At 35.2% G+C, this 11371-nt stretch overlaps 1 protein-coding gene across 2 annotated transcripts; it reads left to right on the forward strand.

Moving 5' to 3' along the window:
- Positions 1–6818: 6818 nt before the first annotated feature.
- On the forward strand, positions 6819–11006 carry PGSIP6 (plant glycogenin-like starch initiation protein 6). Of its 2 annotated transcripts, XM_089051248.1 has the most exons (10): positions 6819–7208; positions 7540–7660; positions 7800–7985; positions 8560–8723; positions 9272–9379; positions 9498–9635; positions 9744–9881; positions 10050–10317; positions 10441–10564; positions 10662–11006. In XM_089051248.1, the coding sequence occupies exons 1-10, from the start codon at positions 6948–6950 to the stop codon at positions 10801–10803; spliced, it is 1650 nt and encodes a 549-aa protein (XP_088907374.1). In that variant the 5' UTR covers positions 6819–6947; the 3' UTR covers positions 10804–11006. The 2 variants fall into 2 exon arrangements, with proteins under 2 accessions (XP_088907374.1, XP_088907377.1); XM_089051251.1 differs by lacking the exon at positions 9744–9881.
- Positions 11007–11371: the final 365 nt, after the last annotated feature.

The raw sequence follows: 11371 nt of genomic DNA on the forward strand, positions 1-11371 counted from the left end.
TAGCAGCTAATCTAATTATATGAATCCTAATGACTGTCAAGGTTTGGAGTTATTGGAAATCTCTCAGACAGCAAAACATGGAGAGAATGTGTTTCCAGGGACTGATGATAAATACTTGCATATTCCTATAATTGTTCATAGTCAACTCAGACTGGTATTAACTAATAATGGTACTTGGTTTCCTTCTTCTTCTTTTTTCTTGTAATTTATTGTGAAAAACTGTACTTTTATCTTCTGTTTAATGTCCCAATAGAATTAGCTCCTCAGCAGCTTATTAATTACTTGGGAAAACACTGACATGCATATGCTTTTCTAGTTATTTTAATAAAATAACTCCCCATTCTGGTTTGTCATGGCTGGTTGTGCATTTAACTTATAAGCAGTGAATTAATATGTTTTTTGGGTACTGGTCCTGGACATGATTAATTTGGGCAGATGAGAATCTCTCCATGTTATAACTTATAAGATGTGGAAAAACAGTACATGATAGACAACTTGGAACTTTCTCTCAGAGAGAGAGAGAGAGAGAGAGGAGATAGATGGTGGGTCTCCATGAAAAAGGAAAGAAGTGTTTTCTTACAGTTCATTTTCCTAACTAGGTCACCAAATACCATTCCCTCCCATAAAACAATGTCTGAAGCCTCCACAACTTCACATGCACTGATCTGGCTCTTTTGCAATAATTTATATATGAATCAAAAAATAATGCAATGTAAATGTACAGATAAACAAATGAATATTTGCAAATGTGTTTAAATGGAAAATTATTAGACAATAATTGAATTGAAAGCATAAAAAAGATGGAAAAGCCTGGAGGGAGGCCATGTGAAAAGGGCAGCTTCCTTGGGAAAGGACTGAAAATTCTTATTATTATTTGCAATGCCATGGGAATTAGGACAAACTGCCACTAAACAAATATGTATATCATATATGGGCCTTTTACTTTACAAAAATATGTAGATAATGGATGGATATGTGTATCCATTTCAGAATCAATGAGGGGGTGCATGATTAGTTAGGTGCCCCCACATGCCTATCCCAAAAAACAAAGCCAGTGAAAGCCGCCACCACCACCACCATTAATCATTCATCCTTTTCATTCATTGGAGGAATCAATCAAATTCATTTGTGGGCACCATATGACTAAATAATTTTTTGTATACAAATAATAGTATAACTTATTCTAAAATAAGCTAATATAAGGAGATGAAGATTCAAACTTGGACGCAAAGGGGTAGGCTCGCTGTCCTGAATCCCGATCAACTATTCTAATCCATTTTTGCACCATATGACAAAATATAAATCATATGATTGAGGAGTTTGGGCCACGTGGTTGTTGGAGCCTGCTTGATTGATTCTCGTCTCTTGGGTTTGAGTTTGTAAAGGTCCAACAAAAAATCAGGTACTATGTGGACAGACCTAACAGACTTCTACTATGGTAGTGGGCCAGGGAAAAGTTCACGAAGCCCATTATCGGAATTAGAGTCCGTACTATGTAGACCGACCCAACTGCACTGCCTCTCTCTCTCTCTCTCTCTCTCTCTCTCTCTCTCTCTCTCTCTAGACGTGAAAGTGAGCTAACCTAAGCAGACTACTTCAGCACCGATGGACTTCGTTTAGGTGAAAAACAACACGTGGTTTATCTACCACTTTGCTTGCTTGAACCATTTTGTCCCGTATATCTTGACCAAAAGAACAAAAGTAAAGGGTTTGAAATCAAAATCCTCCCAATAAGTAATTAATTTATGTGCTTTCTTTTGGCAGTTGGTTGTTGGGTTATAACCATGAATACAGAGAGCCTTGATGATGAGGAGAAGGAGATGTTGGAAGGATAAAGATTGTCCTCATTTGCATGCAATCCTTAATGTGCTTTTATCAAGAAAAGCACATTATATAATTCCGTGAAGCAAACAAGATTACCAAATTATTAGTTGCTTAGTTTGAAATTTACGTATTAAATTCCATAATCATCCCAAATCCTTGGAACTGAGTCCCCAAAGAAAGGAAGAGATCAAAACTAGAAACAACCTTGTACATGTAAACCAACCCTATCTTGTCTATACTATTTTGTGAGTATATATATTAAGCGCCACAGATGAGTTCACATTTTGCAGAGTATATAATATAAGACTTGTAATTCAATTGAATTGAATGTAACCAATTAATGCAGCAAAGTTGGAATTTTTTTATTTTAATACAAATGATATTCTACTTTAATCTAATCGGGCTTGTTTGGGAGTGATTCTGGGTAGGCCAAAATCACTCCCAAACGAACCCTAAACTATGTGGAGGGGAATTCGAACTCGGGTATGGCAGAAATTATTATTTATATATAGCATTAATCTGACCTGGGTCTTATGGAAGCAAGCAAATCATTCAAAATACGAATCGATGACCACTAGTAAAAGAAGAAAGAAATTATTACACTGGAAAAGCTAACAACAAATTACAACTCAAAGTTATTAATAAGGGCTAATTCATAGTTCCACTAAATGAAATTAATAACAAGATATAAAGTCGGAGTTTCGATCCCATATGGGGGGGAGGGAGGAACAGCACAGCAGAAGAAAGAAATAATTAAGAAGCGAACAAGTAAAGTAAAAGTAAATATGAGCCAAGAACCAGACTTGCCGGGTTACATCTTTTTCTTCAACCCCTTTTGCTTTGGTTGCCTCCTTGTATTTCTTGCTAATTGAGAGCAGTAGAACTCATCTGAAAGCCGTACGTCTAACCATTTTTAATTCCATTTCCATGGAAGCTGATGATGAAGATCAGCCTCTCTGGACATGCATGGCTCCTCCACAGCCACAGCTTCTGTTGAATTCTTGTGCTCGTCGATCTCTCTAAGTGGCATGATCATGATCTTCTTCCTGTGCTTTTGCTTCAACAAACCAAAATTTAAATTCTTGCTACTTTCTATTTCGTGTGGACTTGTTGGTATATATATAGAATACATAGCGAGAGAGAGAGAGAGAGAGAGAGAGAGAGTTTCTTAGTTCTTGCTTGGTATGACAGTCCCAAAGGGTAAGGATAAAAATAAAATAGCATATCACTTATAAATAATATTGTATATATAAATGAACTACAAATCTGATAGATGAAGACCTACAAAACTCTTATTGGTAAAATCGTACAGGAGATATGTCCCATCCCATAGGCAGAGAAGCTTTTAAATTAGACTGTGAATCTTAGCTGAACCAACTTTTGTGGGGTCCATTCATGAGAAAGCTTCATTTCCTCTAAGCCCTCCATCTGTGTGTATTCTTTCTAAATTTATAATGAGTTGGTTGGTGCATTTGTTGGGTGCCCAATTCACCACCATTCAGCCAAAAAAATGGAGGCCCCAACCATTTTTTTCTCTTTAAATATCATTATGGCAATGCAATCTCTACCTTTTTCTTGTTCATTCTTATTTAACAACAACGATATCATAATGCTAATGACCACTACTAAGAGTCATGAATATCCCAAGAATCTATGCCACCAATAATCCACATCTTTGGAACAAAAGTTTGACCTTTGTCCTTGCTGTCTCTCAATAGGAACTTATATATCATAGTGCTCTCTTTTAGTCTTTGATCTATTGGTGGGCATCAATGAGGGGGTGCTCTCTTTTAGCGTTCTTGAAAGAGGGGGATGACCCCCCCAATCTTTTGACCCTTTGATCTCAAAGTTTTTCATGAAATAAAGTATCAGGGTTTCTTTTTTTTAATAATTTTATTTGCCTTTTGATGAATGATCTTTGGATTCATTGAAGAGTGTGGAAAAGTAAAAGTGTTGGCCCTTTCTTTTCCTGAATAGTAAAGTAAGTTAACTTGTAGACTAAGGTTACAAATCATAGATAAAATCATGATATTTATTACAGTGGTCACTACATGGGCCAATCTCCCCACAAATACATAATAATTTTGTCACGAATTGTTGAAGTTATGTGTATATATTAATCAGAGCGACAAATAAGCAAAGGGTTTGCATTACCCTTTCTAACCATTGAAGAGTGAAATTGATTTTTTTGAATATAAGTAATAGTCTAAACTACAATAGGAGATCGGGGGTTTTGTACACACATTACCAATGTGTCATGGGAGTTTGAATATGAGACCACTGATTTATTCCGCTAACCTAGACTCCGTCATTGAGTGATTTTGATTTTTAAATGTCTGAAAAATGTTTGATTGGGTCACCACAGTGGCAAGAATTTTTAAAGAAAAATAATGTTGGAGACTAAATATACCAGAGAGAATGAGAAAGGGACAAATTTTCGGCAATGGGGTTGTAAAAAAACTTTATTTAAGATTATTGTCACATAATGATCGGTTGAAGATGATGAAGAACAAATTAAGAAGTGGAAATGGAGACAAATAATAATTGCTTGAACACGTATGATATTTCTGTCGTTTATGCACAACAAATACGTAAAGGTTAAAAGTGAGTAAGATTGATTCGATTTGTCTTAATCTTAACGTCCCTTCCTAAGCTAATTAAATAATAATTTGTAATTAATTTTACCTTGCCGAAAGTCATGTATTCGATGCTCAGATTCCCCCATTGTGGATATGGAGGTGGATTACTATGCCTGCAAATTAAAAAAATATTTATTAGGTAATATTATTTGTGCTATATTCAAAGAGTAATGCTAGGTTTACCACATTTTTCATACCATAATTTTACCACCTCTCTAATAGAGGTGGAGCCCACCAATACAATGGCGCACATCTCTATTAGAGAGGTGGTACAATTGTGGTATGAAAAATGTGGTAAGCCTAGCATTTTCCATATTTTTAAAAGTGTTTATTGCTCAATGTTGCATGTACTTGTATATTCATTCCACTAACTAGGGGTTGTCTGATTTTCTATGTAGTGCTGGCTTCTCTAGTGGCTTTGCCGGCGACCGACCTTTAGACTAAAAATTATGTGAGAGCATAATATAAGTAAGTCTCACCTCTATTATAAAAACGATACATAACATAATATAATATAAAAGATAGTTTAAATTATATTGAAAGTAGATTTCTCACATACACACTATAAGTCAAGAGTCAAAAGACTAGAGAGTTTACAATATGAGATTTGACCAAAGTTTTAAATAGCATTATAACTAATAAGCCTATATTATATTATGATCTTTCAACATATCCAAAGCAGAGAGTGAAGAGTGAGAAATTTCATAGTAAATCAATCTAAGAGTTTAATTTTTTATTCTTTTCTTTCAGTGGGAATGTTTGACTTTGATCTACCTCATTATCTTGAGCGCTACTAAATTATGTTACTGCACACATTATTTGTCATAGATAATTGAATGCTGAGTTGGAGTGGTCTGGGTAAAAAAAATGTAGACGTGTATGGAAAATGGAAGTATTACCAAAAAAATACATACGTACGTGTATAAGACAAGTATTAAACTAGAAAATTCTAAATTTTTTATACGAGTATTAACTCTGGAAAAAAAAAAAAACAAAAGGGGACAATAGAGACTTGGGTAATGGCCTAATAATAATGGAAAATGCTTTAAACTAATAACTGAAAATTAGGGGAAAAAATATTTTTTTTAAAAGGCCAAGTATAGCCGAGCGGCTGTGCTATAAAAAAAAAATCCCAGTTATAACCAGGCTTCTATACTATTTATAATTTTTTTTTAAAAGTCCCGATTATAGCCTCGCAGCTGTACTATTTAATAATAAAAAATTTAAAAGAAGCTCAGAGTATAGCCGTGCGGCGATACTATTTATTAAAAGAGAGAGAGAGCGTATAGCCGCGCGGCTAAACGCGGGATTTTAAAAAATATAGTATGGCCGCGCGGCTATACGAGGGACTTTTTAAAATTTTTAATTAAATAGTACAGCCGACCTTTTTTTATATAAATAAATAAATAGTATAGCCGACCGGCTGTACGCAGTGCTTTTTTTTAAAAAAAATTTATTCAATAGTACAGCCGTGCGGCTATACACGAGACTGATTGGAATTTTTTTTAGGGAGTTTCATAGTACGGCCGTGCGGCTATACTTGGCCCTTTTCTATTTTTTCCCCCTGAATTTTGTTTATTGATAAGAGTAGTTCAAAGCATTTTCCATTACTATTATGCCATTACCCAAGTCTCTATTATTCCCTTTTGATTTTGTACTTTTTTCAGAGTTACTACTCATATAAAAAATTTTGCATTTTTCAATTTAATACTTGTATTATACACATACATATATAATTTTTTTTAATAATACTTTCGTTTTTTATAAAGGCTATGTAAAATGCACGTTTTTTACTAAGACCACTCCAACTCAACATGCAATTCTCTACGACAAATAATGTGTGCAGTAGCAAAATTTAGTAGCACTCGAGATAATGAAGTATATCAAAGGCAAACATTCCCACACAAAAAAATAAAAAATAAAAAATTGAACTCTTAGATTGATTTATTATGAATTTTCTCACTCTTAACTATCTGCTTTGAATATGTTGAAAGAACATAATATAATATTGACTTATTAGTTATAATGTCCCCTGAAATTTTAATCAAATCTCACTTCCCATAATACTACTATATTCAAGTGTACGGTATACTTTCCAAAAAAGGACAAAAGCAAATAATGGGCCCGGATTCCAAACTTGTTTAGTTAAAGGGTAAGTGGGCTTTGACTGAAAAATGGATTGCCAAATGTCTCCTCGGCCCTGATCAAACTCCTATTTGGGACTTGTAGGACTGATTTGAAGGAGAAGGGCAATGCCCTTGATTGGTTACGACATGACACTATGGTAGGCCTCATTGCAGAGAATCCGTATTCTACTCTGAAACAAGTTAGACTATTCCCGAGCCAGGTCAGAAACGTCAAGCACAACGCATGAAAATGAAAGCAAGCCCAAATTCAAAATCAAACCTCTGTTTTGTGTTGTCAACAAAATCCCAATCCCCAACTCTTTGAATTTCTCGAGAAACCTTCAAATAATAAAATTGAATGTTTATAATGAGACTGAAGGTGTGGTTTGTGTTAATAGCGCTTGTGCTGGCTGCCACGATTCGACCAAACGGTGCGTTTGAATCGTCGTCTTCCCGGCATCAGACGTCGACGGAGGCTTATGTCACGCTCTTGTACGGAGATGAGTTCCTACTGGGTGTTCGAGTCCTCGGCAATTCAATACGGGACACTGGATCCACCAAGGACATGGTGGCTCTGGTCTCGGACGGCGTCTCCAATTACGCCATGAAGCTTCTCGAGGTTATTATTCTTCTTTTGTTTCTTTATTTTTGGTACTTGCGCAAATTGAGCTGTGGAGAATCCATTTCTATCTAATTAAGGAAAGTGACTGAGCTTAGGCTTAGTTGAGTTTATGGACTTTCCTTTTTTTCAGAGCGGCAAGTTAGCTAATTAAGTATCAATCAGGTTTTTGGCATTAACTGAATTGTGAAGTGATTTTAGGAAAAATAAAGGATAAAATTTTCTGCTTTACCTAAAATCAATTTTTCATTCTATTAAAGTTCCAGCTGCGGCAAATACCCCTACATCAGATTGATTGTAAGCGTGATTGTTTTGGTGAATATTTGTGCAGGCTGATGGATGGATAGTGGAGAAGATTAGTTTATTGGCAAATCCCAATCAAGTACGGCCGTCGAGGTTCTGGGGTGTCTACACAAAGCTGAAAATTTTTAACATGACTAACTACAAGAAAGGTAAAAATCTTCAATTGCTTATTATCAGAAGTCAAACAGACCTTGTTACGTTCCAGTATTTGATTGTTTTAGGATCTGTCCCACTTTTTCTCTGATAGCTGATTGTGTTTCTTATCTCCTGTGGAATATCATTATGCAGTTGTATATCTTGATGCGGATACCATTGTTGTCAAAAATATCGAGGATCTTTTCAAATGCAGCAAATTCTGTGCTAACTTGAAGCATTCTGAGAGGCTGAACTCGGGAGTGATGGTAGTGGAACCATCTGAAACTGTTTTTAACGATATGATGAGACAAGTGTCCACTTTGCCTTCTTACACTGGAGGTAAAATAACTCTGCATGTAATTTTAATCACTTCTCACTGCCTGTACGTTCTTTCAACGTAATTATTTATTCATCTGCATGTCAGTGAGGTATGTACTAATGGGTATGTTTTATGTAGACCATAATGCTTATATGGTATGGATAATTGATCTGTACAAATATTATTCTGACTGTTGGAGGGAAGTTTAAATGTATTGTCAAACCCAAGTGTGAGCTTCCAAGTCAAGCTTATGTTTAGGACACAGAATTTAGTTAAACTTTATGGTTATGGTATGATGATGCCAGAACTGTTACTATTGTAGATATTGAATTCAGATCAAATTAAATTGCATTGTTGTTGTCAGTGCTCCACTGATTTCTGATACTTACATGTAAGTCTTTCAAAAGGAATTGCTAGATATGAGTTCTATAAACTTGTTAAATTCTCAAATACATGCTTAAATTACCATTGTAAATTTGGTCGTTATGATAGGTGTATTATATGTTTCTGAGTCATGTGGCATCATTGGGAGAAAGTATTGATCCATTATAGTCATTTCGCTCTCTAAACATTTATGTGCTTTATTTATTACAGGAGACCAGGGGTTTCTGAATTCCTATTATTCTGACTTTCCCAATGCCCATCTTTTTGAGCCAAGTTTACCAGCAGAGGTGCGGAAGTCTAGACCGGTTCCTGCAATGGAGCGACTTTCCACTTTGTATAATGCAGATGTCGGTCTTTATATGCTGGCAAACAAGGTGGGTATGAATGGGTGTTTGAAATGTCTTATTAACGCTGGTCGACTAGTTAAATGCTTTCAATGGCATGTATGATATCAGTGCCTGCACAATCACTCCCAAATGTAAAGTACCATAGAATGAGATGATATTTCTATTGCATACACTTAAGGAATAAGATTTGGCATTGGAGAAGCTAGGTTTTCAATACAAAAGAGTGAGGTTATCACATTTTCTTGTATACGCAGGTGTACACAAGAGTCTAAAGATGTAATAAAAGAAACCTGTTAATTGATGTTTGTGAAGCTAATTGGATTACAAAACTGCTAAAAATGTCACAAGTTCTGTCGTGCTACTCAGAACCCATGTTTATGGTTGAAGATGGAACTCCAATTCAAGCTGTAAAGATGTCTTATATCTACAATTTGGACTGCTAGAATTTTCTTTAGTTTGTCCTATTGAACAATAAGGTGATGACCCATATGAAGTGGCTAAATGGGAGTGTACTATTGATTTGTATTTGTTATGCTTATTAAGTTGTTTAATCTGCTTGTGCGTTACACTTTCAGTGGATGGTAAATGAAAGTGAACTTCGTGTCATTCACTATACACTTGGTCCCCTTAAACCTTGGGATTGGTGGACATCTTGGCTTTTGAAACCAGTCGATGTCTGGCAGGTACTGCTTTGAATTATTTTAAATATCTATGTGGTTATCTGATATTTTATGTATAAATATTTATTGTAACTTTTGCATTCAGAGAGGATATAATCAATGACTTTTGTTGATACTGCAGAATGCTAGGGTACAGCTTAAGGAATCCCTTCCAGGAACTGGAGGAGGCAGAAATCCAAATGACGCTCTTCTTGTCAGTTTTCTTTTCCTGCTACCATTTTGTGCTCTACTCTTTTGTTACTATCGGTCGTTTCTTCAGGTTAGTAAGTACATGATCATTTTAGCCCAATTTTGAGAAATTTTTTATTATATATTTTATTATATTTTTATTTTTTCTGAATATCAAGGTATATGAATATTGGTGCAGTCACAGCAGTACTTTGGCTCGTTATGTAGAGGCTCGTTGTATGACCAAATCAAACACCTTTACTACAAGATTAGATCTGCGGTGACACTTAATTATACTGTTGTTTCTACATCATCCTCCATTAATCCCAACCATGAGGTTAAATCCCATGTCTCAGTTGTGTTTGTTGGACTGGTCCAATTTCCTTTCACTTTCAAGCTTATCTTATATAAAATAGACTATCTTCTGCACTTTACAAAGTTACGTGGTCGTTATAAAGTTTTTGTTTGTACTTATGCTGTGAAACAATCCTTTAATGTGATGCAGACCAAGGTGCCTGTTTATTTGGGTGGGATCTCTATTGTTGTCTGTTTCATGGCTGCCCTGGTGGCCCTTGCTCTTGCTTTTGCAATTGTGCCTCGACAGGTTATGCCATGGACTGGTTTACTAATGATGTATGAGTGGACATTCACAATCTTCTTTATATTATTTGGAGGTTATCTCCATCTAATTTACCAGTGGGGAAAGGGAACGGCAGTGCAAGCAGGAGCCTTGTCCTCTGTTCCTGAATCAGTTGATTATGATTCTGGGAAAGGTTAGTTGGCTTGAGTTAATCCAATGCTGATGTAAAAAATTTCATCGAATTAGTTCCTTGTTTGTTTTGTTTGTTTATTTATTTATTTACTAAATTAGTTTATGGTTTTTGGATGTGTTATAGGTCATCAACGGCAAGAATCTTTATGTGCTAGTGCTACACTGTGTTATGGGCTAGGAATGGCTTTTCTGGCTATTGCTGCTCCATCTTTGCCTTGTCTTTTTGGGATAACTGCTCTATTTTTAAGGTAATTTGCTCCTGCCTGTGCCACTTTTCCATCTTTAGGAAAAATATGATTCAAAAAGAGGGCTAAGAACAATTTATGTTATTATGACATTTAACAGGCTAGGTTTGATGGTCGTGGGAGGCCTGGCTTTGGCATCTTTCATGACATATGCTTCAGAGCACCTTGCAACTAGGTCATTTTTAAGAGGTTTCGAAGACCGAGATGGAACGAGAAGTAGGAGCTTTTGTTTGTTGTGTTGACTGGTGAACAAAACTGAGTATGTAACATGTAACTGTAAGAAGTGTTTGATTCCTTTTGTTGTAACCTATTTCTCATGGAAAGGCCCTACCATTAGTTTGTAAAGTATTGCAGAAAGCTTGTTGATCTAGAATTGCTTGTTATCCAAGAAATTTTGTGACAATATTCTTTCAGAAACTATTAATCATAATCCCGATTCCCGACATTCTTGTGTACCATCGGATTTTGGAGTCTAAGCGAACAGCGATATTGTTTCTTGTTTTGTGGCAATAGTAATTATTAATTGTTAATAGCTGATATTCAAAAAATAAAAAGTTGTTATCATCCTAAACAAGTTTAATATATATATATATATATATATATATATATATAAAGCAAAAGGCAGAGAATGGGGAAAACATTCAAAATACTAGAAAATGCCCTTGGTTAATTCAAACATTAAGAATTGAAATTATTAATTAAATGAGGATAATATGGTAAAAAAAAAATTCATATTTAAAAAAAAATAAAAATCAGATAATAAGTCCTATTTTTATAGAACATAACTACTCATGTTATCTTTTCTTAATT

The sequence above is a fragment of the Prunus mume genome, linkage group LG1 (assembly GCF_029339155.1).
Source record: "Prunus mume cultivar Tortuosa linkage group LG1, ASM2933915v1, whole genome shotgun sequence".
Classification (NCBI taxonomy): domain Eukaryota; kingdom Viridiplantae; phylum Streptophyta; class Magnoliopsida; order Rosales; family Rosaceae; genus Prunus; species Prunus mume.

Excerpts from the sequence above, each read along its gene's own strand:
- PGSIP6 (XM_089051248.1), top strand. The coding sequence starts at position 6,948 with ATGTTTATAATGAGACTGAAGGTGTGGTTTGTGTTAATAGCGCTTGTG. Across the intron at positions 7,986-8,559 it reads TTTGCCTTCTTACACTGGAG|GAGACCAGGGGTTTCTGAAT; the intron begins GTAAAATAACTC and ends TATTTATTACAG. Across the intron at positions 8,724-9,271 it reads TTTATATGCTGGCAAACAAG|TGGATGGTAAATGAAAGTGA; the intron begins GTGGGTATGAAT and ends TTACACTTTCAG.